The sequence below is a fragment of the Hyperolius riggenbachi genome, chromosome 1, assembly GCF_040937935.1.
Source record: "Hyperolius riggenbachi isolate aHypRig1 chromosome 1, aHypRig1.pri, whole genome shotgun sequence".
Taxonomy (NCBI): domain Eukaryota; kingdom Metazoa; phylum Chordata; class Amphibia; order Anura; family Hyperoliidae; genus Hyperolius; species Hyperolius riggenbachi.
This window is the reverse complement of record NC_090646.1, coordinates 325,269,884-325,295,780: the sequence shown is the minus strand read 5'-3', so window position 1 is coordinate 325,295,780 and position 25,897 is coordinate 325,269,884. Positions and strand designations below refer to the sequence as shown.

At 43.1% G+C, this 25,897-nt stretch overlaps 1 protein-coding gene across 6 annotated transcripts in view; it reads left to right on the top strand.

Moving 5' to 3' along the window:
- Window positions 1–25,897, top strand: part of REXO1 (RNA exonuclease 1 homolog) — a 373,818-nt gene that overhangs the window by 221,336 nt on the left and 126,585 nt on the right. For 4 of the 6 annotated variants that reach the window (XM_068233863.1, XM_068233861.1, XM_068233862.1 and 1 more), the window contains 4 exons: window positions 4,820–4,957; window positions 5,085–5,198; window positions 5,502–5,575; window positions 25,721–25,831. In XM_068233863.1, coding sequence (XP_068089964.1) covers window positions 4,820–4,957; window positions 5,085–5,198; window positions 5,502–5,575; window positions 25,721–25,831 — 437 coding nt within the window. Of the gene's footprint in view, window positions 1–4,819; window positions 4,958–5,084; window positions 5,244–5,501; window positions 5,576–25,720; window positions 25,832–25,897 lie in introns of those variants that run through there. The other 2 variants (XM_068233865.1, XM_068233866.1) reach the window with 2 other exon arrangements.

Below are 25,897 nucleotides of genomic sequence, written 5' to 3'. Positions count from 1 at the left end.
CTATTTCAGTAAGGAGTTTCTTAGGCAAGTCTCCTTTACACTGCTACTGCCTACTGCCTCGCAAGCGCTTTGAGTCCGACAGGAGAAAGGCGCTATACAAATACTGCCATTATTATTATTTTCCTCTGTTTGTACCCCCTGTGCCTCTGTACCTCCGTTTGTACCCCCTGTGCTTCCGTGTAGCTCCCTGTGCTTCCGTGTGTACCCCCTGTGCCCCTGTCCCCGCTCTCTGCCTCTGTTTGAACCCCCTGTGCCTCTATGTGTACCCCCCTGTGCTTCTGTCCCCGCTCTATGCCTCTAAACAGTGACCCCCCCTTCCCCCGTGCCTCCACGTTGCTGTCTCCCCCTTGCCGCTGTCCTCTCTGCACTCACCTTCCAGCCAGAGTGCAACGCTGTCTGTCCTCCACCTCCGGCTCCATCTAGCTGTGTACAACAGCACTGCTAGATGCAGCTTTGCTTCCTGTATCTCATGTGACATACAGGAACCTGTATGCCACATGACATACAGGAAGCAAAGCAATGCATCTAACGGTGGCTGTACGTGGCTAGAGGAGCAGGAGGCAGAGAGTGGAGGACAGACAGCGTTGGACTCGATTCGGAGGTGAGTCTAACAGTGCTGCAGGGGCAGGCGCCGGCACTAGGGGGAAGTTTGAAGCTGCTTCTTCAAATTTCTCCTACGTGAAAATTACGTCATTACGACAGGATCGTTTGTATCGATAGGTCGTTCGTGAGTCGGGTATTCGTAAATCGGGGACTACCTGTAATTGAATCAACGCAGGCCACAAGTAGGGTATATGATACAGTTCCACCGGGCTTTATATAAGGTATCAACATAATAAAAGTGAGTCCCAGCACCCAAAAGGAAAAATGCTTACCAGCCAATAACTCACGTTATAAGGTTGTTTACATAGCATGAGGAATGGTAAAAGTGCATAGTATTGGTATGTTTATGCCTTGTGGGGATAATAAAATTATTTGTTAAAAAAAAATAAAATACATGTGCAAACATACTTAGAATAAATACATTTCTTCCAAAGAAAAATGTACTATAAATTGCTTTTCTGCTATTTTCCTGTTGGTTATAGTAAGCAGTAAAAGTCTGACAGATTTAAGAGTAGCCCATCTCCTCATGGGGGATTCTGAGGATTTTCTTTATTTTTTAAAAGCATTTGCCAAACAGCAGTTTCTCAGTTCAACTGCCAAAATAGGAACAACATGCTCACCCCCATAACAATGCATTCTGCAGCTCTGGCCAGCTAGATTAGGGGACAGTGTACATATAAAGTTTATGGTTTTTATACAACATTGTAGAGATGCGACCAAGTGGGGAAAAAAAAAAACTTTTTAGTTCAGGTTTGATGTTAAGTGTCATTTTTGTATTTGCAGTCAACTTTTAAACTTGATACCGGTTTGCAAATTGAAATGGAAAGGTAATTTTTAATGTTCACTGAAATATGTTTATACAGTTTGAAATACAGAACATGTTTGTTCATTTAGCCAAGTTGAGTTAACCTGCATGTGAGTAGCTCACAGGCCAGAGCAATAAGTAACGCACAACAATTTATAAAACCCTTGCTGAACTCCCAAGAAGACATCAATTCTGAATATAACCTTCACAAAAACAGATTTATTTTTTTTAGGGGCTTGCCATTAGTGTGAAGCTGATGACAGGTTTGTTAGGGAAATCCCAGCTCCTGGGGGGGGGGGGGGGGGGGGGGGGGGAGTCCTGTAGCCAATGGAAATCCAGCTGAAAAGGTGAAACCTCTCCCACAGTGTAGGCCTCATTTAAATTTGGCCTACTGATACACAGCCTTCTGGATAATGACATCACATGTAGTTCATTCCTGATTTGCATGAGCTGATATTAAACTGGATATCTCAGCATTCATAGCTCCAACACACGCTCCATTTGGAGGTTACCCCCTAACTACCTCTGTGCCAAATTACAGCCACCCAGCACCACTGGTTTACAAGATGGCATTGATATACCTGATCTCAGGAACCATCAGGACTAAGGGAATGTCCCCACCCTACTCTAAACATTTGGAGTATGTAGGAGCTATGAGTGTTGAGATATTGGCCTAAATTCACTAAAATCATGCTGGAGATAAGGCAAGAGAAAACTTGCCACCACACAGTGAGTTATCTTATCTCTTCATTCCTTAAGTTACCTCCTCTGTAGTTATTTTCATATGCAGTTAATTAACAGCCTGTCTTTAACTTTAGAATTCTGGAGTTATTTTAAAGGAATACTGTAGGGGGGTCAGGGGAAAATTAGTTGAACTTACCCGGGGCTTCTAATGGTCCCCCGCAGACATCCCGTGCCCGCGTAGCCATTCACAGATGCTCTGGCACCGCCTCCGGTTCACTTCTGGAATTTCAGACTTTAAAGTCTGAAAACCACTGCGCTTGCGTTGCCGTGTCCTCGCTCCAGCTGATGTCACCAGGAGTGTACTGTGCAGGCACAGACCATACTGGGCCTGCACAGTACGCTCCTGGTGACATCAGCGGGAGTGAGGACATGGCAACGCACGCGCAGTGGTTTTCAGACTTTAAAGTCTGAAATTCCAGAAGTGAACCGGAGCATCGGTGAGTGGCTGCGCGGGCACAGGAAGTCTGCGGGGGACCATTAGAAGCCCCGGGTAAGTTCAACTCCTTTTCCCCAGACCCCCTATAGTATTCCTTTAAGGATTGAAGAGTTAACTTTAGAGATCTCACCTTCACTTAGACAGAAGAGTTAAAGAGGTAAAATGCTTCCTGAATACTACATGCCTTATCACCATGGTGATAACTCTAGAAATGTTATTAAAGACAAGAGATAAGCTTAGTGAATTGAGGTCACTGAGTCTTAAATATCAGAATCTTAATATAATACTGGAGACAAAGGAGGATCAGACACATCGGCACAGCAACGTAGTGAAGTGCATAGAAATGGCAGCAGCACAAGATCAAACACAGCACTGACATAGCCGCTTAGTGGAGAGCAGAGAAATAGCAGAACATAAGTGTGAAATGCAGTCTTTCATGCAGAAAATTGTGGCAAAATGCGATTGTTTGCAAATCTTGTCCAGGAAACAGCATCGCTCCCTGAAAGATAATTACAGAGTTGAGGCAAAATAGTGGGGATTTGGCAGCTATTTTCGATGTGAAACAGGGCCCTAAGCAATCTGGATAAACTTGGGGATCTATATAATCTTCAGTCCTGGCCAAAAGTTTTGAAACCGTCAAAAATATTGTAAATTAGAAAAGTTGGTGCTTAAGTTTTTATAACAGCAATTTGCATGTACTCCAGAATGTTATGAAGAGTGTTCAGATGAATTGCATAGTCCTTCTTTGCCATGGAAATTAACTGAATCGCCAAAAAACCTGTCCACTGCATTTCATTGCTGTCATTATAGGACCTGCTGAGATAATTTCAGTAATCGTCTTGTTAACTCAGGTGAGAATGTTGACGAGCACAAGGCTGGAGATCATTATGTCAGACTGATTGGGTTAGAATGGCTGACTTGACATGTTAAAAGGAGGGTGATGCCTGAAATCATTGATCTTCCATTGTTAACCATGGTGACCAGCAAAGGAATGCATGCAGCCATCATTGCGTTGCATAAAAATGGCTTCACAGGCAAGGATATTGTGGCTACTAACATTGCACCTAAATCAACAATGTATAGGATCATCAAGAACTTCAAGGAAAGAGGTTCAATGCTTGTTAAGAAGGCTTCAGAGCATCCAAGAAAGTCCAGCAAATGCCAGTATCGTCTCCTAAAGAGGATTCAGCTTTGGGGTCGGAGTGCAACCAGTGCCGAGGTTGCTCAGGAATGGCAGCAGGCAGGTGTGAGCGCATCTGCACGCACAGTGAAGCGAAGACTTTTGGAAGATGGCCTGGTGTCAAGAAGGGCAGCAAAGAAGCCACTTCTCTCCCCAAAAAACATCAGGGAGAGATGGATCTTTTGCAGAAAATATGGTGAATGCTGCTGAGGACTGGGGCAAAGTTAAATTCTCAGATGAAGCGCCTTTCCGATTGTGTGAGGCATCTGGAAAAAGGTTTGTCAGGAGAAAAAAAGGTGAGCGCTATCATCAGTCCTGTGTCGTGTCAACAGTAAAGCATCCTGAGACCATTCGTGTGTGGGGTTGCTTCTCATCCAAGGGAATGGGCTCACACACAATTTTGCACAAAAAAAAACACAGCCATGAATAAAGAATGGTACCAAAACACCCTCCAACAGCGACTTCTTCCAACAAACCAACAACAGTTTGGTGAAGAGCAATGCATTTTCCAGCACGATGGAGCACTGTGTCATAAGGCAAAAGTGATAACTAAGTGGCTCGGGGACCAAAACGTTGACATTTTGGGTCCATGGCCTGGAAAATCCCCAGATCTTAATCCCATTGAGAACTTGTGGTCATTCCTCGAGGCGGGTGGACAAACAAAAAACAATTATGAAAGAATGAGTTGCTATTAGTCAGGATTTGGCCCAGGAGTTGATTGAGAGCATGCCCAGTCGAATTGCAGAGGTCCTGGAAAAGAAGGGCCAACACTGCAAATACTGACTCTTTGCATAAATCTCATGTAATTGCCAATAAAAGCCTTTGAAACGTATGAAGTGCTCATAATTATATTTCAGTACATCACATAAACAACTGAAACAAAGATCTAAAAGCAGTTTAGCAGCAAACTTTGTGAAAACTAATATTATTGACCGTCTCAAAACTTTTGGCCAGGACTGTATATATATCTATATATTCATTTTTTTTTTTCATTTATTAAACATTCTATTTTTTTTTTTTTTTTTTTTTTTTTTTTTTTTTTTATAATTAGATGTAATACTATACAAACAGCTGAAGAATTATATCCTTACTCCAGAGCAATTGAAAGATCATGGCTATCCATTGGCACATCCAGAAAAGCCTGGGAAGGCTGTTGTTTTTACAGAAGAGGAAAAGAAAAGCTCATCTTGTGAGTATCTGAAACTGAAGAAAACACAAGGGATGATTTTTAAAATGCATCAGTGTAATTGTTGTGGATTGCAACCACTTGAACTCAGTTTTATATGAAATAACAGTTTGTTTTTAAACTCCTGCAGCCTCCATTCGAATATGCTGCCGTTGTGGCGTAGAATTTATGGTGACGCAGAGTGGAAAATACGTACGCCAGGAGGAATGTGTTCATCACTGGGGACGTCTTCGCAGACAGAGAGGTGCCGTCTGAAGCATGAAGTGGCAGAGTGAGCTGCAAATAGTGTGTGAGAATAACTGGTTATGCAAATGCAGTGAAATAAGAGGTTTGTGAAACAAGATGTGTGTGAAATGAAGGACAAAAGTGCTAAATGAGGTAATGGAATGGCAAAATGTTCAGTTACAATTGGGATAGTGCCTTGCAGGAGCTCTGGAGTATTGTGGTGTTTGAAAGTCCATTAGAATACAATACATGAAATAGATATTCATACTGAGGATTGAATCTTGTAGCAGTGAAAATATTTTTTTTTTTATTTTATCCACAGTGCCTGGAGGCTGGGAGACACAGTATAGCTGCTGTTCTGGTGCAGTTGGGTCAACGGGATGCCAGATTGCAAAGGTTAGATTCCTATTTATTGCCTATAACATAAATACAAAGGTGCTTTAAGATATGTACGGTAAAGGTGGCCATACATCTATCGACTTGGCGGCCGATCGACCATCCGATTCAATAATTATTGGTGCTGCCAAAAGCATGCCCGATCTGGGATGTGACCAATTTCGGGCCCAAATTGGTTGCATGCATTGATTGGAAATGCTGCAAGATGTCAGGCGGTAATTGGGACGAGCGCTGAAACCCTTGCGCTGTTCCTCCTAATGTAAAATGTGCCTTTCCATGCAGCGTACTTTACCTGTCCAACATTTTACATTAGGGGGTGGCAGCATATGTCGCGTTAAATCGGTCGGGAATCGGCCTGCAGTGTATTGACAGCTGACAAATCTCTCTCTCATCAGATTCGATCAGAGAGAGATTTGTCTCTTGGTCAAATCTGCCCATCATCACTAGATGTATGGATACTGTTATGATCACCTCTGCAGCATGTACTGCTGGCTGCAGTTTTACTGAAGACAAGCAGTTTTTGATGTCATTACATGCATTTGCTTGCATAGTTTGGGTTGCACTCAAACTAGTTGCTGATTCCATCTGTAGTGGCTCTACAGTTCTGGCCAGCTCAGGATTGAATAATTACCATTCACCTGTGTGGGAATCTGCATGTCTGCTCCCATTGGATGACCTCAGTATAAAGATCTGCTTCCTGCAGGGCTCCTCGGACTATCATAGTTTCAGATCATTCTGTTACTCTGTCTGGGCCCCCCTCGCTCCTAGATCTTGTGTGCACTGCACTGACTCCTGCAAAGGGGTCAGTGAGTCCTTCTAAGTCCTGTTCTGTTTATTCAGTAATTGTTACTTGCTAGTTTTGCATCATATATCGGTTCATCGCCAATATATACGCATACTAGCGTGTTTGTTATTCTCCTTGTATTCGTGTTACGTTAATGCATCAGTGTCGCTGATATATACGTACTCAAACTGTTTATATCCTGTGTTCAGTCAGTCAGGTTCCAGCACGTTTTGGTAGGTTGCGCGTATCGTGATCACCCGTGCTTAGCTAGTTTAGTCTTGTTCCTTGTCCTGCTCCAGTTCTTAGTTAGTGTTCCTTGCTTATGTCATATATCGGTTTATCGCCGATCTATACATATGTCAGTTAGTCGTTTGTAGTTCATTGATAGCTGTAATCATTATATACTAGGAAATCATACCTATTGTATATTTGTGTGTATTACGTCTGCCTTCTTTGGCTCTATTTCCCGACTATTCTGTCCTGTCCTTGTGAGGCACGCCACCGCTGCAATCACATTGGCTGCCTCATTCCAGTCTCTTGTTATGGAAGCTTGCTGTCACTTAAGCAGTGACTAGTTAAGCAAGCGTTCATTCTGTTACCTGTCCTGATCTTCTGAGTTCTGGTTTATGCGCTCAGCGCTACCTTGATTGTTTGTGGCTGTTCGGATCTACACCTGCTCTGTGCGCCACATCTCCTGTTGGAGTCAGTCCTCTCCTCCACTGGGGATATCCTGGTTCCGTGTGCTAGCGTGTGTACCTCCTTCACGTCAGGATATACACCACGTGCTGACTGTGGAGAATATACCACCAAGCGTAACAGATACCTTAGTGTACCTTGTCTGTAATTAATGACAATTGTGGTACTTCTGACACTTCTGTCCTCTGCTCTTCTGAAGTAAAAACTAGGATATGATATGGCAGAGGGGTTGCCTAGATTTCTGCATCGTGTAAGTTCATGTATTGGGTTTTTAAATGGCTAATTGCTTGGATGGTAACAGGTTATTACAGTATATGTTTGATGCCTAGTTCTACCTTAGATTGGACAGATTTGTTTATTTGTATTGGTGATCATCTTGGCTATTTAGAGTGGACCTCAACTCTTGCACAGGTCACAAGGGAAACATAACAGAAATGCACTCTGTATGTATTTTAACTGTTTAGTCTGTGCAATTCCCCCTCATTTGTTTCTAATCACTAATTGTTATTTGATCTCCCCCCTGTGTCACATGACTGCTTATGGCAGATAAGCAGATACGCCCATTTGAAAGTACAAGCTGTAAACAATGTCTGCTTCCATAAATCATGAAGTAGAAACGGTGCAGATTTATTTTAGGATTTGTATTAGCTGTAACAAAGAAATGTTTTTGTTTAAAGGTTATCATGCTGTTGTGTATCTTTTAGAACAGAGAGGAGTTCTGAGTTCAGGTCCACTTTAGCTATTGCTTATGACTGCTTGTAGATTAACTATTTAGATTTAACTATTTCAAGCAAAATGTATAGTAGCTCTTTGTTACTTTACATTTTTGATGTATTAACCACTCCCCCCCCCCCCCCACAGGTTATTGCCCCCTTAAAAACCAGAACAATTTTCACACATCAAGCCCCTCCCATTCATTCGCCAATAACTTTGTTGCCACTTATGACACTAATGGTCTATATACTGTTTTTTTCGCCACAAATTGAGCTTTCTTTGGGTGGTCCTTTTTGCTAAAAATGTATTTTATTTTAGCTGCACTTTAAAGGGAGTAATAAAAAAAATCATTATTTCTTAGTTTTTAGCCATCATGGTTTTAAAATAAAATGTGCTAATAGAAATAAAACAGACATGGTTTATTTATCCATTTGTCTCAGTTATTACAACATTTAAATTGTGTCCCTAATAGAATGTATTGCGACAATATTTTATTTGGAAATAAAGATGTATTTTTCAGTTTGCGTTTCTTTGTACTAGATCCATAATTACGAGCCCTAATTTGCAAAAGTAATATGGATATACCCTAATGACCTACATATTCCCTAAGTTAACTATTTACATAGTTACATAGTTATTTTGGCTAAAAAAAGACATACGTCCATCGAGTTCAACCAGTACAAAGTACAACTCCAGCCCGTCCCCCACATACCCCTGTTGATCCAGAGGAAGGCTAAAAAAACCCCACCAGGCATGGTCCAATTAGCCCCAAATGGGAAAAATTCCTTCCTGACTCCAGATGGCAATCAGATAAAATCCCTGGATCAACATCATTAGGCATAACCTAGTAATTGTAGCCATGGATGTCTTTCAACGCAAGGAAAGCATCTAAGCCCCCTTTAAATGCAGGTATAGAGTTTGCCATAACGACTTCCTGTGGCAATGCATTCCACATCTTAACCACTCTTACTGTAAAGAACCATTTCCTAAATAAATGGCTAAAACGTTTTTCCTCCATGCGCAGCTCATGTCCTCTAGTCCTTTGAGAAGGCCTAGGGACAAAAAGCTCATCCGCCAAGCTATTATATTGCCCTCTGATGTATTTATACATGTTAATTAGATCCCCTCTAAGGCGTCTTTTCTCTAGACTAAATAAACCCAGTTTATCTAACCTTTCTTGGTAAGCGAGACCTTCCATCCCATGTATCAATTTTGTAGCTCGTCTCTGCACCTGCTCTAAAACTGCAATATCTCTTTTGTAATGTGGTGCCCAGAACTGAATTCCATATTCCAGATGTGGCCTTACTAGAGAGTTAAACAGGGGCAATATTATGCTAGCATCTCGAGTTTTTATTTCCCTTTTAATGCATCCCAAAATTTTGTTCGCTTTAGCTGCAGCGGCTTGGCATTGAGTATGATTATTTAACTTGTTGTCGATGAGTACTCCTAAGTCCTTCTCCAAGTTTGATGTTCCCAACTGTATCCCATTTATTTTGTATGGTGCTAGACCATTGGTACGACCAAAATGCATGACTTTACATTTGTCAACATTGAATTTCATCTGCCATGTATGTGCCCATATAGCCATCCTATCCAGATCCTGTTGCAATATGACACTATCTTCCTGAGAGTTGATGATTCTGCACAATTTTGTATCATCTGCAAAAATAGCAACATTGCTCACTACTGCATCTACTAGGTCATTAATAAATAAATTGAAGAGCACTGGACCCAGTACAGACCCCTGTGGGACCCCACTGCTAACAGTCTCCCATTTTGAGTACGATCCATTGACCACAACTCTTTGTTTTCTGTCCATTAGCCAGTTCCCTATCCATGCACACAAACTCTTCCCCAGTCCTTGCATCCTCAACTTTTGCACCAGACTTCTGTGGGGAACAGTGTCGAAGGCCTTTGCAAAGTCCAAGTATATCACATCTACAGCATTCCCAATATCCATATTAGCATTCACTACCTCATAAAAGCTGAGCATGTTAGTCAAACAGGACCTGTCTTTAGTAAACCCATGTTGATGCTGAGAAATAAGATTATTTTCTACTATGAAGTCATGTATAGTATCTCTTAGTAACCCCTCAAATAGTTTGCATACAAATGATGTTAAGCTTACAGGTCTATAATTTCCTGGATCAGGCTGTACGCCAATCCACTGGGACTCTGCTAGCTGCAAGAGAGTCACAAAAGATAAGATAAAGGGGCTTAGCTATAACTGAACTTAATTCTCTTAGGACCCGAGGATGCATGCCATCCGGGCCAGGTGCCTTGTCTATTTTTAATTTATTTAGTCTTGCCTTTACTTCTTCCTGCGTTAAGTATTTAATATTACAGTTAGAAGATTGAGACTCTTCTGCCTCTGTAATTTGCAACAGTGCTGTTTCCTTTGTGAAGACAGAAGCAAAGAAAGCATTTAATAACTCTGCCTTTTTTATTTTTATGCGGTCACTAAAAAAAAAAATACAAAAAAACAATAATTATAGTTATACAGACAGGAAGGGATGTAAGGGGTTAAAATTGGTTTATTTTTTATTGATTAACATTTGTATGTGTATTAACTTTTTTAGGTGTATTTTTATTTTTGGCCTGGGGCTGGGCGCACGCCGCTGTAAACGCCACGGTACGTGTATCTATGCCCCTTGTCCTGAAGTCCACATGGGTGTAGATACACGATACAGTGGTGCTGAGCAGGTTAAAATGTTTTTGCCATGTTATTTTTGCAAATACCATTCATAATAGTTACCGTATTTTTCGAACTATAAGACTCACCTAGTTTCAGAGGACAAAAATCGGGGGAAAAAAATAATAGGAAACCTGGTGCATCTTTAGTGCATGAGTGTCTTATAATCTTTTACCCCCCAAGCTGTCTCTATCTAAACTACATTGCCCAGCTAAACTAACCCCTGCTGCCCTACTGGCTACACTACACTAACCCCCTGCTGCCCTTACTATCTACACCAAGCTACACTGTCCCCACAAAGTACATTAATCTTCACTGATATCACAACCTACACTAAGCTGCACTGACCCCACAACCTACACTAAGCTGCACTGACCCCACACCTGCACTAAGCTACATTGACTCCACAACCTGCACTAAGCTACACTGACCCCACAAGCTACACTGACCCCACAACCTGCACTAAGCTACACTGACCCCACAACCTGCACTAAGCTACACTGACCCCACAACCTGCACTAAGCTACACTGACCCCACAACCTGCACTAAGCTACACTGACCCCACATCCTGCACTAAGCTACACTGACCCCACAACCTGCACTAAGCTACAATGACCCCACAACCTGCACTAAGCTACACTGACCCCACAACCTGCACTAAGCTACACTGATCCCACAACCTGCACTAAGCTACACTGACCCCACAACCTGCACTAAGCTACACTGACCCCACAACCTGCACTAAAGCTACACTGACCCCACAACCTGCACTAAAGCTACACTGACCCCACAACCTGCACTAAAGCTACACTGACCCCACAGCCTGCACTAAAGCTACACTGACCCCACAACCTGCACTAAAGCTACACTGACCCCACAACCTACACTGACCCCACAACCTGCACTAAGCTACACTGACCCACAACCTACACTGACCCACAACTTACACTGACCCCACAACCTGCACTAAGCTACACTGACCCCACAACCTGCACTAAGCTACACTGACCCACAACCTACACTAAGCTACACTGACCCCACAACCTACACTGACCCTACAACCTGCACTAAGCTACACTGACCCCACAACCTGCACTAAGCTACACTGACCCCACAACCTGCACTAAGCTACACTGACCCACAACCTACACTAAGAAACACTGACCCCACAACCTACCCTGACCCGACAAACTACACTACAGTACATTTACCGTCAGTTGTAGGGCTGAAGTGAGCTGGTCCAGGAAGATAGGGAAGCTTCACTCGGGAGATCGGTGTGGGTCTCGCATCAGCGGCGAGTCTCATTAGCCGGGAACTGGGGGTGATGGAGAAGAAAGCTGCTGCAGGATAGCCCACATGGTCTCAGCGGCGACAGTGGGGAAACAGTCCACTCAGCTGGAGCGGTGGTGGAGCTGGAGCCGCGATAGAATGGCCACATGGTGCGCTCAGGAGAGAGGAGGGCAGCGCATCTGTGATGGTCTCAGCGGCGAAAGTTTGCTCAGTGGTGCCGGTAAACAATGGCCCACGTGGTGCAAGTGAGGCAGTCGCCATAGCACTGGCAGTGGGCATACAATCCTCTCACGGTGGGAGAACTGAAGCTGGATCACGTAGTGCGAGGGATGCAGCCCATCCATCCATCCTCGTTATAGCGGCGGCAACGGGAAACGATACTCACTGTGGCGGTGTTGGAACTGAAGCCGCAGAAGGATTGAGCACATGGTCTCAGCGGCGGCAGAGCTGAAGCCGCTGCAGGATGTCTCACGTGGTGCTCTCAGGGTGAGAGGAAGAGAGCCCAACCGTCCAGGTCTCAGCAATGGCTGCCTGAAAACTTTCTTAGGGGCGGCAGAGCTGAAACTGCTACAGGATTACGCAGGTAATTGGCGGGTGACGTACAGAAGCAGGACGAGCCCGTGGCTGAATAGGCGAGGGCTTACGCTATGTCCTGCACCTGCCTATGGGGGACACCTGGCCTCACATTCGGACTATAAGACGCAGGTACTTTTCCCCTCCACTTTGAGGGGGAAAAAGTGTGTCTTATAGTCCGAAAAATACGGTACTTACCAGTACAGTAATATCACTCCCCAAAAACATTACCCTAAATAGGTACACAGTTGTGAACTGAAAAACTTACTATTTAACTGGTATGGTACATGGAATGCAGATACTGTAATTCTACAAATTCTGAGCTGATGTACGTCTTAATGCTAATTTTATGTGAATATGGGCAGCTTGGAAAGAAGTCAATCAAATTTGTAGGTTTCAAACTTTTCCCACACTCCCAACAGGGAAAAATAAAGATATTTATATCATTACCACCGAGATCCCATTACTTCTTAGCAAGAAGTAATTGGGTTGCATACTTCGTAGTATGTGCTCACACAAAACTTTTTGAGGAATTTTACACAAAACGAATGCACCTCATTCACAATTAGAACCGGATATAGATGGGTGGTTAAACAATTTACCAATACCTTCCCTTATTAATGAACAGAGGACTTCCCTTAATTTACCGATCTCTACACAGGAAATGGACAGAGTGATTTCCTCCCTCGAAAGCTCCAAGGCACCTAGCCCTGATGGCTTTTTTTGGTTATATTATAAAAAATGTAAACAGATCCTTATCCCCTAACTTAAAATATTATTTAATGCCGCTTTACAAGGCAAAAAAATGCCCTCAGGAACTCGCCAACACATTTGTTTACTTAATACCTAAACCCAACCAGGACCATACCCTACCACAAAATTTTCGTCCGATCTTGTTGATAAACAATTATATTAACATATTTTCGAGGATTTTAGCCACCCAATTATACAATACAATACAATAAAATTTCTATAGCGCTTTTTTCCCATAGGACTCAAAGCGCTTAGGCTCTCTCAGATTCGGTAATTGGTAGTAGGATGAAGTATTCACACAACAAAAGTTATATTTCTGCAAATGCCAAACTGAACAGGTGGGTTTTCAGTCTGGATTTAAACACGTCCAGGGATGGAGCTGTCCTGATCTGTTGAGGTAAGAAGTTCCAAAACGTAGGGGCAGCATGACAGAAGGCTCTGGGACCAAAAGTTTCCAAGTGGACTCTGGGTATGACTAGATTATTAGAACCTGTGGATCTGAGAATGCGGGGATTGCTACGCGGCTGCAACATTTCTTTCATGTATCCAGGGCCTATATTATTCAGGGATTTAAATGTCAGTAGGCCGATCTTGAATAGGACCCTCCATTCTATAGGTAGCCAGTGAACGGAGTGCAGGACTGGCGTTATGTGGCAGTGACAGGGTTGGTTGGTTAGCAGTCTGGCAGCAGTATTCTGTATCAGCTGTAGGCGGTACAAGACCTTTTTTGGAAGGCCAGTGTAGAGAGCATTACAGTAGTCCAGTCGGGATGTGATGTAGGCATGGACTAAGGTTGGCAGATCTTCTGGGGGGATGAGGTGCTTGATTTTTGCAATGTTCTTCAGGTGAAAATAGGATGATTTCACCACAGCCGAGATTTAAATTCTGACGTTTAAATCCCCATCAATTAGAACTCCCAGGCTATGCACATGGTCAGAGCTGCGTAGATCCGTGCCTCCTATTCCCAGTGGTGAAGACTGCAAGTTAAGTTGTTTTATCATGCTCTGCCCTCCAATCAGAAGGACTTCAGTTTTGTCTGCATTTTGTTTCAGCCAGTTGTCATTCATCCATTGCTGTAGTTCACGTAAACAGGCGTTTATAGTTAGTTGGGTCTGTCACACCAGGCTTGAAGGAAAGATATAGTTGGGTGTCGTCTGCATAGCAGTGGTATGTCAGGCCATGTTTTTGGATTACTTTTCCAAGCGGTAACTTGTAAATCGTGAAAAGCAGGGGAGAGAGTTATCCTTAGTTATTGCAGATTTAATTTCTCTTTAACAATCAGGATTTATCCCTCAGAGGCAGACAACAACACACGCCTGGCCTGTAGCATCCTACAAGATGCTAAACTTCACAATCAATGGCTCTTACTGTTAGAGCTGTATTTAAATAAGGCGTTTCATTCGGTCTTATTATAGCCCTATCTGCATAAAGTGATCTTAAAGATGGACATTTTGGGTGAATTTACGCAATCAATTTTGGCCTTGTATATATACATCAGATTCAATACCCATTAAAATAGGCATCAGGCAGGGGTGTACCCCTATCCCCATTACTCTTTTCCATCGCTATTGAGCCCCTATCACTGGCCATACAAAATAATCCCAAAATTAAAGGTTAAGTGAAAGAAGATAAAGAATATAAACTCAGTTTATATGCAGATGAAGCTTTTATTTTTATCCCAGCCCCTGACATCTATGTCTACTCTGATGCCGCAATTGGAGTGTTTCGGCAGCTTTCTGGCCTGGTCATTAACGTGTCCAAATCACAGGCTTTATCTATTAATCTTCCCACTCAGGTGGTTAAATTCTACAAGGCCAATTTTCGCTATAAATAGGTAGACACAAAAATCACAGAGATCAACACATTGGCCTCAATTCAATAAGATCATGATGGAGATAAGGCAAGAGAAAACTTCCCCCACACAGTGAGAGTTATCTTATCTCTTCATTCCTTAAGTTACCTCCTCTGTAGTTATTTTCATACGCAGTTAATTAACAGCCTGTCACTTTAAAATTCTGGAGTTATTTTAAGGATTGAAGAGTTAACTTAGACAGAGGAGTTAACTTTAGGTTCTCCTGAGGTAAAATGTTTCCTGAAAACTACATGCCTCATCGCCATGGTGATAACTCTAGAAACTTTATTAAAGACAGGAGATAAGCTTAGTGAATTGAGGCCATTATATATGCATCTCATTTTTGGGTATGCTGGTATTAGGTGCCAATAATAAGGCATGCTGTGGTTCTAAGTCTATTGCATGTGAAAAGAAAGTACGCCGATCCCTTTTCACTCTGTCCCAATGCGCCTTAATAATTTGACAGTCCCAAAAAAGATATCTTGGTGATCCATCATCTTGGCAACTGCTAAACCATAATGTTGACAAACCCCAGAAAATTTTTATGGAGCTGTAAGGGGGTCCTATACCACCTACTGGATAATTTTAAGGCCATATCCCTAAGCATGGGAGTTCTAGTAGAGCTTACCAAATTAAGGCCTATTGCTTGCCAATCCTGTATGTCCAGGTCAAGCTGCAGATCGGTTTCCCAGTCTAGCATACCTTGTTTTCTGATCTTGCAGGAGACATATCATGAGGTTTTTGTACATTGTCTAATGCTGGGCATACACGAGTCGATCCGGCGGCTCGATTAGCCGCGGGATCGATTCCCGCTCGTCCCCGCGGGCGCTCCTTATCTTCCGCTCGATTCCCCACTATTGTCCGACCCGCGGGGATCGAGCGGGAAATCGATCCGGCGGGTCATCGGACCTGTCGGAAATTATCAATCGAGCCATCAGTGGCTCGATTGATATGGAATAACCTTACCGTGTATGCCCAGCATTAGGTGGTAGTTTTTCCTTTAATCTGGCTCACCTCGCAGACTAGTTACCAGAGGTGTCCAAGATTGATTTCAGTAATCAAAAGAGCCCTGAAACACGATACCATTCATGAGTTTATTTGAAAAACAAAATATTTAATCATTATTACACTTAAATAAAATTTGCATAATAATTCAGGACACAGTGTATATATACTAATGATTAGATATCAACGCATACCAGCATAAGGAGAGATAAAAAGAGGAGAAAAAAATATAGGAAATAAATGGGAAATTGGAAAAAAAAAAAAAAAAAAAGCAAAACAAAAACAAGAAAAAAAATCTAACAGAAAAAGAAAAAATATTTTATTTCCTCGGTGGTTGAAGAGGAGAGAGCAACTCTTAATTTCAACAACCCTGAAGAGCTCATTCCCTAAAATCATGCCCAGGTTTACTACGGATGTTATCCTCTACCCTGAGTCAACCTGTAGTCCTCTGTTTTTCCCTCCACTTTTCCCAGGGAGAGGTTGCCTGACGCAAATCTCAATTTATCTCAAGGATTAAGGCCTCGTTCACAATGCGTTCCGATCGTGTTAGCGTTCACGTTGGACGTTTTGTGAAGCAATTTTTTTTCCCTTCGATTTGTTCGTTGGACGTTTTTGGTAAGCATTTTTGTAGCCATTTTTGCAGAGCGATTCAGTTTTTTGAACTCTTTGAGCAAGAAAAGAATAAATACAATGTATTTATGCAATCGCTGCACAAAGAGATTTTGTAAGCGTTTTGCGTTTTTTTTTTCCCTAGACCTTCCATTGTAGCAAAATCGCCCCGAAAATGGTCCATGCAGCGCTTCTCTGAGCGCAAAGCAGACGGATCGCCCTAATCTGAACTAGCGCATAGGATAGCATGATGTAAGCGCTTTCAGGGCAATTTTGAAAATTCGCAGGCACTTAAAAAACAATCGGCCCCAGTGTGAACAAGCCCTTACTGCTTCATCCTGTGTATGGAGGATGCCTACCCATACCATTCCCCCTATCATTGGGGCCTGAACTGATATCCAGTGTCTACTAATAAGAATCCTGGCACCATTTATCAGGTGTATTATCAAAGACCTCTTATAGCTCTTAATTTTCCATGAATTTTGAGTGTAAAAGGTAGAAACTTTGATGCCCTACTGAGTCGATATCTGTCAGAACCCTAATGTATTTTATTAATTCCAGAATGGACTGAGATTCTGACAGTCCCAGAATACATGCAACAAGGTCCTCTTATCTTTCTGGGATCTCCAGCATCTCCTATCCTAGCTGTTTGTTGTAGAATATCACCTAACAACTAGCTTATACCAAGATTCTTGCATTTTTATAGACAGAGGATTTATGTGCTCAAATTAACATTTTCTTCCATTGGAAGCCTGTAAAATCCTTCCGCAGTTCCCTCTGCCACTTATTTCTGTAGGAATGTGTAAGGTCTGCGCCTGTATTCAGTAAATTATACACCCTAGACTATGATCCCTTTTCTCTCACCCCTTTGTGCTTAATTTCTCAAAGGAAGTAATTTCTTCAGGCAATTCTATCTTCAATTTAGTTTAGATCCTTCCTAATGTTGGGAATACACGGGTCGATTCTGGTGCTCGCTTCTCTTATCTTCTGCTCGTGGCAGCTAGTAACAATTGCCACCCCTCAACAACCCACCCATCCCACCAAGCCTTCTGTCATCTCTGGTTTTCTAGGAGGTATACCTGGTATGAATTATGCTATCTTTAATTGTCCAAGTACCGTATATCCTGAAGTTGTGCAATGAGATTTATTTCCTTCCTAATGTATGTTACCAGAATAAAGAATCACCAATTTTTAAAGAAGCCTTTATTTTGTCCTTTTGGGTAATATCGTCCAGCTTGTCCTGCTGAAATAGGTGAGACAGCTACTCTTTTTTTAACATCCCACACTGAAGGAGTTCATGAGTAGATCCATTTATTGAAGATCACTTTATGGGAAGCTATGATAGGATGCACCATTTTACTTAAAGATAGATTTGGTTCTGTAGAGGATGATTGTGGGAACTAACCAGGTGTAAAGTGATTAAACAATACCAACAATGGGGAAACCTCCAACTGTACCTTGCATACACTTTCAACATATAGCACCACACATTTTGGACAGTTTGGTGAATAGTTGGAAGGAGGAGACTTATACTTAACAACTTACTGCACCTGATGCAGTATAATCACAGCCTGGGAAAACCTCACTTGAAGTTACAGGGCCGTGAATACACGTCTTCAGCGGCAAGCGCATGCACTCCCGCGAGCGCTCCGGTTGCCTCACGTTAGCGGATAGATGAATGAATGGGAATGCAGTTCCCATTCATTAATCTAAGTCCCTGTGGCAATGAACACCGGCATCTATTAGATGCCTGCGTCATTGTATCTTCCTGAAGTTACAGTGCCACACATTACTTCCGATTCACGTACTTACTGTACATACGTGAATCGGAAATGAGTGAGGACATCTTGTGGCCAAATAGTAAAACTACATCTAAACACATTTTATTTAATTTTAGATTTAAGTGTTGGTATTTGTATTAACTATTTCCCTCCCACACTCCCCCGTAGTACCCAAACATTTTTTTTGTTTAGGGAAAGAAAAAAATTATATGATTAGTTGCCTTAGGTACTGAAGTTTTTTTTTAATAGGTATTTCAAGAGGGTATATTACTGTTATGTTTTAATTTGTTGGCTAATAATTAGTGATGGATGCAAAACTGAAGAAATGCACCTTTTATTTCCAAATAAAATATTGGTGCCATACATTGTACTAGGGAAATATTTTAAACATTCCAATAACTGGGTCAAATGAGCAAAAGAATGTGTGGGTTTTATCCACAGTAGACCGTTTTATTTTAACTCTATAATGGCCAAGAACTGAGAAATAATTATTTTTTTCTTATTATTCCAACTAAAATGCATTTGGAATAAAATAATTCCTAGCATAATGTACCTCCAAAAGAAAGCTTAATTGGTGGCAAAAAAAAACAAAATATAGATCATTTCGTTGTGATTAAGTTATTGGCAAAAGAATGGGATAAGCGCTGACAGGTAAAAATTGCTCTGGTCCTAAGGTGGTCAAGAGGTTAATATTTAACCCTCCTGGCGGTCTATTAAAAACCGCCAGGGGGCAGCGCAGCAGTTTTTTTTTCTTTTTTATAAATCATGTAGCGAGCCCTATGCAGCGGCATCCCCCCACCCGCTTCAATCAGGAAATCCCGCTCAAAGAACGGGAGTTCCTGGAGGGCCTCCCCCATCGCCATGGACGTCACCGACGTCATTGGGAGTCCCGATCCACCCCTCAGCGCTGCCTGGCACTGATTGGCCAGGCAGCGCACGGGGTCTAGAGGGGGTGCTGTGCGGTGAGCGGTGGCTAAACGGCGCGGAGCGGCGGCACTCGGAGTGCACACGCAGCTAGCAAAGTGCTAGCTGCATGTTGCAAAATAAAAGTATGCAAATCGGCCCAGCAGGGCCTGAGAAATCCTCCTGCGCGGCTTACCCCCGAACGTAGGAAGGTTAAGGCGTATTTGGCGCTATGAATGAGTTTGAGCTGCACCAATTTTCCCCAAGAGATTAGTTTACGGATAACACGGTGCCCCTCTAAAAACGTTTAACTATGTTCTCACAGCTAAAATAGACCATAGACCATTTGTTAAGTTGTGTAATGCCTTATTAGACATATTTATCTGTTGAAGACTAGCTTGAATAGTAGAAATAGAGATATGTGTGGCCAAGAAGCTATCAAAGTTGTTCAGTGTGGCTACTGTGGACAATCTACCAGCTTTACTGTGAACTGAACACAATTGCTCATAGAACAGGAAATTATTTTTGGGGATATTAAACTTGGATGAAATTTCCAGGAAAGACAGTAGCCTACTTCTGTAGATGTCACAAAGCTAACCCAGGTGCTCCACCTCCTTCTCCTGCCAGTCCAGGAGTCCTCCTCGAACCAGGCTAGCCGGGAGGCCTGGGTGTCCCCATAAGGGCATGTATTTAGAGACCTGTGATGGAACGGCAAATAGTTTACATAACTCTCTCCAAGCTATCATGGTGTCCTTGATAATTTTGCTATGTTTAAGTTTTGGTGGCTAATTTTTTAAGGATGTTTGCAGTAATCCCAGGAGAGTACATGCTGGTCTTAGGGTTGCCAACTGTCCGTCTGTGGATGGGCAGTCCATTCAAATGCCTCTAAATTTTATATAAATACATAATAATTTTGCATGTCCGTATTTGAAGATTTGCGTCCGTCAGAATAAGCAAAAAAGTGCTGGCCGCGGCAGCTTGTCATGTGCGCATGTGCAGCAGACACTGAGATCGTGGTTAGAAGAGATCCCGGCTCACTGCAGCAAAGCCTCAGACTGTGGCTCCCTCTCTCTCTTCCCTCCAATCCGTAGCCTCATTTGTTAGCTGGCGCCTCTCTTCAGCAAATAGAAAAGAGGCAGCCAGCCGAGTGTGCTACGCGCCCACAGCCCCAGCATCCCAGTCCCGACTACCACAGAGGGGAGAGCGCTCTACAGCCCCTAGTATTGATGTGCAAGCCTTCTTCTGCTGTCAGCCAAAAGGATGGAACATGCCGTGGTCTGCACTATCAGCTATGAGAGAGCTGGTGAAAGTGCAGCGGCATTACTGCTGGAGAATGTCTCTGGTCGTGTGAGGTATGGGGGAAGCGAAGCATTTCTTCAGACACAGTGAGGAGGCTGTGGAGTGTGGAGGATTACTAGGAGTCTTGTGGTGTTTGGGGAGTGAAGCAGGGGAGAGAGAGTGATTGCTCCCTTCTCTCATAATAAAGTAAACCTCAAGAGAGGAGACACCAGCTGAGCTTGGTGTAATAAAATCACCAACAGTGGAACGCAGCGTGACCAAGCGTCCAGGAGGACGCGAAACGGCCGTCGCTAGGCCCACATCTGCCCCGCACTCTCACCTCCCATACTGACAGGCTACGCACGGAATCACAGATAAGTTATCAAGCCATAAATATCTGCATGATGCATATGATACAGATGAATTGTGTTATGTACTGTACCTGCACTGGTGTTGTTCATTTGCAATAAATGTACATGCTTGGACGGAGGATGCACGCTTTCTGCTTCTAAATACACACAGTTCAAGTTTCTTCCTTCAAATTGCCGCAGCGGAGCACACGTCCTATGTAAGCAATGTAAATATGCATAGCCTGTCAGCGACATGTTAGCCACCTGTGCACACAGAACTCGCACAATAAGCTGAAGACAAAATACCTCTTAAAGGAGAAGTGCCGCGCCACCTCTGTTTGTCTTTAACGTAATAAAATCACCATGTGGCTCTAAAAGGGCAAAGTAGTAATCGGGGGGCAAGAGCATTTGTTTCTTTTGATAATAAATTAACTGTTGTGAGCTGCTCAGATGGATGTATAGCAGCAGCAGTTCTGTGTGTTTATCTGATGGAGGAACACTTCATAGCCTGCATACACAAGCAAGAAGGTTCAGATTTACTTAGCTGGGGCTTCTTCCAGCCCTCAGCAGTCTATCAGGTCCTTTGCTGTGCGTCTGATTCCTTCCATGGTGCCGCTGTCCCCTTTTGAAAGATCTGGCTACTGTGCATGCGGGGACGAATCAATGTGCCTCCTCTATCGTGCTTCTGTGGCCTGGAAGCGTTCGATACTTGCGCAGTTCACACAGATTTAAACGGCACATAAACATAACGCTGCTGGTCACGGGAGTGTGATAGAGGAGGATCATGGATGAACTTATGCATGTGCTTTACCTGGATCTTTCAGAGGGGACAGTGGCACCATGGAGGGAATCAGAACTACAGTGAGAGACCTTATAGACTGCAGCGGGCTGGAAGAAGCCACAAGTAAGCAGGTCTGATCTCTCCATACCCCTACCATCAACACATCATTGCTTTAAATGTTCTTCAATAGAGGTTCCTCTGTATCAATACGTGTGTACAATTTATGTAAATATTGTGACCACAGCTAGACACCTTTTCTCCTAACCCTTCAGAGAGTATGCTGCAGACTCCATCCCCAGACTCCGCCCCCTGCCCGTTCAAAAAATTAGGTGTCCTGACTTTTGGGACCTTTTTGCCCTGCAAAAATTAAAAATGAGGTTGGCAACCCTGGCTGCTCTATTTATCCAGTCTCTCACATGCCGTGTGAGACATGCTAGAATGTAGTGTTGAATGTTGGGGAAAGCTATGTTCTCCATTCCTTGGGAAGCTTAGAGAGACCTATTCTGAGCTTTTTTTGTCCTCCACAGGAAGCTTTATTTAACGCCTTACCATTAGAGTTCTTTAACCACTTAAGGACCGCGGTGTTAAACACCCCCTAAAGACCAGGCCATTTTTTACAATTCAGACCACTGCAGCTATAACGGTTTATTGTTTGGTCATACAACTTACCACCCAAACAAATTTTACCTCCTTTTCTTCTCACTAACACAGCTTTCTTTTGGTGCTATTTGATTGCTGCTGCGATTTGTTTTTACTATATTCATCAAAAAAGACAGGAATTTTGTCAAAAAAATATTTTTAACTTTCTGTGGTAACTTTTCAAATAAAGTCACATTTCTATACACGTTTTTGTCCAAATTTATTGTGCTACATGTCTTTGATAAAAAAAAAAAAATCCAATAAGTGTATATTTATTGGTTTGGGTAAAAGTTATAGCATTTACATACTATGGTACAAAAAAGTGAATTTGCGCAGTTTGAAGCAGCTCTGACTTTTCTGAGCACCTGTCATGTTTCTTGAGGTGCTAGAATGCCAGGATGGTATAAATACTCCCAAATTACCCCATTTTGGAAAGAAGACATCCCAAGGTATTTGCTGAGGGGCATAGTAAGTTCATAAAAGATTTTTTTGTCACAAGTTAGCAGAAAATGAGTATGTGGGAAGAAAAAAAATTTCCATTTCTGCTAACTTGTGACCAAAAAATAAATAAATCTGCCACGGACTCACCATGCCCCTCAGTGAATACCTTGCGGTGTCTACTTTCCAAAACTGAGTCACTTGTGGGGTACTTGTACTGCCCTGGAATTTTGGGGAGGGCTACATTGCGAGCCTAAAGGTGGTCCTTGGACTTTGGGCCCCTTTGCGCAGCTAGGCAGCAAAAAAAGTGTCACACGTGGTATCACCGTACTCAGGAGAAGTAGTATAATGTGTTTTGCAGTGTCTTTTCACACATGCCCATGCTGGGTGGAAGAAATATCTCTTGTAAAGGACAACTTTTTCTAATTTTTTTTTTTTTTGCTCCCGCCCAGCATGGGTATGTATAGAAATACACCCCAAAACACATTATACTACTTCTCCTGAGTACGGCGATACCACGTGTGACACTTTTTTGCAGCCTAGCTGTGCAGAGGGTCCCAAAGTCCAATAAGTACCTTTAGGATTTCACAGGTCAATTTTACTTATTTGGTTTCCAGACTACTCCTCACGGTTTAGGGCACCTGAAATGCCAGGGCAGTATAGGAACCCCACAAGTGACCCCATTTTGGAAAGAAGACACCCCAAGGTATTCCGTGAGGGGTATAGTGAGTTCATAGAAGAAATTATTTTTTTGTCACAAGTTAGGGGAAATTGATTTTTTTTTCCTCACAAAGGCCTCGATTCACTAAAGGGTGCTAAGTGTTAGCACGCCGGTGAAGAGGCACTTAGGACGCGAAAACGACCGCTTCACGTGCTAATATTCGCACAAGCGAAAGGTAGCACCGTTCACGTGCAAAATAGCCTGAACAGCTATTTTGCACGCGATCGGTGCAACGTTTCGGGTGCACCGCAAAGCGCACGATCAGTAACAGCTTTAGACGTGCAAACTACTTAGCACCCTGGTTTGCACGTCCAAAGCCTTAAGACGTGCTAATTGAGTTCACTAAGTGAATTTAGGCCAAAGTGTAATTTTCCACTAACTTGTGACAGTCAAAGCAGAGGAACTCCAACACCGCCCCTCAGCTCATATGCCTCGGCAAACATATCTTACTGCGGAGGAGAAATCTCGTCCTGCAGCGCTGCATGCACCGACTTGTGTGTAATCTCACAGACGCGCAATGCTTCTGTCAGGATGCACCATCAGTACTGCCGCTGGTTGGTCAATCTTTGGGAAAAGGTCTGTCACTACAGTGGGGCAGGCTGAACGCAAGTGCGGCCAAATGATCAGGCCTGATCGGGCAAACACTGGGTTTTTAGTGGAGCCTATTCTAAGGTGACCCTAACATACTTATATAGATCTGACTGCGATCAGTACTGATCACTTACAGGATACTATATAGTACCAATGCTGATTAGCGACAGTGATGATGCTAATCAGCGACTAATTAGTGACTGCGGTATAGTGGGCTGGGCGCTAACTGACGCTAACTACCTAACAAAAGGACCTAGCTAACTCACTGGCCTAACTGTTAACACTAGTAATACTAAAACAGTGACAGTTTTCACTGGATAGTTTTCACTGGACTAGGATAGTGACGAGGTGATCAGAGTGCAATCAGATCGAAATCTGATAGCAATTGAAAACAATCAAATGAAATCAGAGGCAATCAAATGCAATCCAATGCAATTGAACGCAATCAAATGCAATTAGAAACAGACAGAGGTCAATCAGAGCCAATCACAGGGCAATCAAGAGGCCAATCAGATGCCAATCAGAGTGAAAACAGGCAATCAGATGTCAATCAACAGTGCACAGACGATCAGATGTCACTCAGACCTCAATCAGATGCCAATCAGAGCTGATTACAGGCAATCCGATGTCAATCACTGCAGCTGTCGATGCTAAACAATGTAAACCGCAATCAGTGGTGATCAGCGGGCAATCAGACAATCAAATGCCAATTACAGTGAAATAACAGGTGATCAGATGATCAGTTGTCAATCAGACCTCAATCAGATGCCAATCAGGCGATCAAATGTCAATCACTGCAGCTGTCCGATGCCAAATGATGTAAACAGCAGGCAATCACTGGGCAATCAGATGTCACTCAGACCCCAATCAGATGCCAATCAGACCTCAATCAGAGCTGATTACAGGCGACCACATGTCAGTCAGACCTCAGTCAGGGGCCAGTGAGGGGTGATCAGCGGCAATTGAGGGGGGGGGGGGGGTGACAGGGCTTACATGCAGGGCTGCCGTCCTCTCTGGTAGTCTATCTGGGGGCACTGTGACCACCAGAGGAGGAGGAGGCAGCCTGTATAATACGTTGTTTCCAAAACAACGTATATTATATAATTCTACCAGGCAGATTGTACCCGCTCAACCCGCCGGCGCTGCTATTTGGCCGGCGGGCTGATGACGGAGGGAGCCACAAAGGATGCTGGGCAATGCGCACAGGCGATCGCCCGCAATACAGCGCTCCAGGACCTGACGCCAATTTGCGTTAGGTGGTCCAGTGGCTGCCGCCGCTGCCACGCCCGTTGGCGTGACGCAGTCGTTAGATGGTTAATAAGAGTGGTAGTGTTTGAGGGGGGTATAGTAGTCTGCCAAAACTGACATAGTTTAGGTTTTATTTTTAGGGCAGCTTCTACATATCCTGGAGCTTTTCCTGCATTTGTTTATTTTTTTCCTTTAGCTTTTTGTAACATCCCCCCCCCCCCCTTCATTATTCCCATCATCCCCTATGCTTTGAATGTGGTGCTCGACATAGTTAAGCCTTTGGCTGTGAGGCATAGTCTGCCATTTGTCTTGCAGGGACTGGGCTAGTGTTGCCTTGTAATGTGGTCAAATTTTTATTTTTATACTATGTTCATGACCATTCACATAATAATGGAATTGTTACAGCTATGTTATGACTCACATTTATGTTCTGATTTCTACCTCAGCAACATGTGCAAGATGGACGCAAAGAGAATCTAGATGGTTTTGTGAAAACTTTTGAAAAGTTGCATAACCCTGAAGACAGTCCTGGAGTCTTTGCTCTAGATTGTGAAATGGTAAGAATTGCTTTATTAAAAATCTTTCTTATACATTTATATATGCTTTATATTATATTTTGTGAC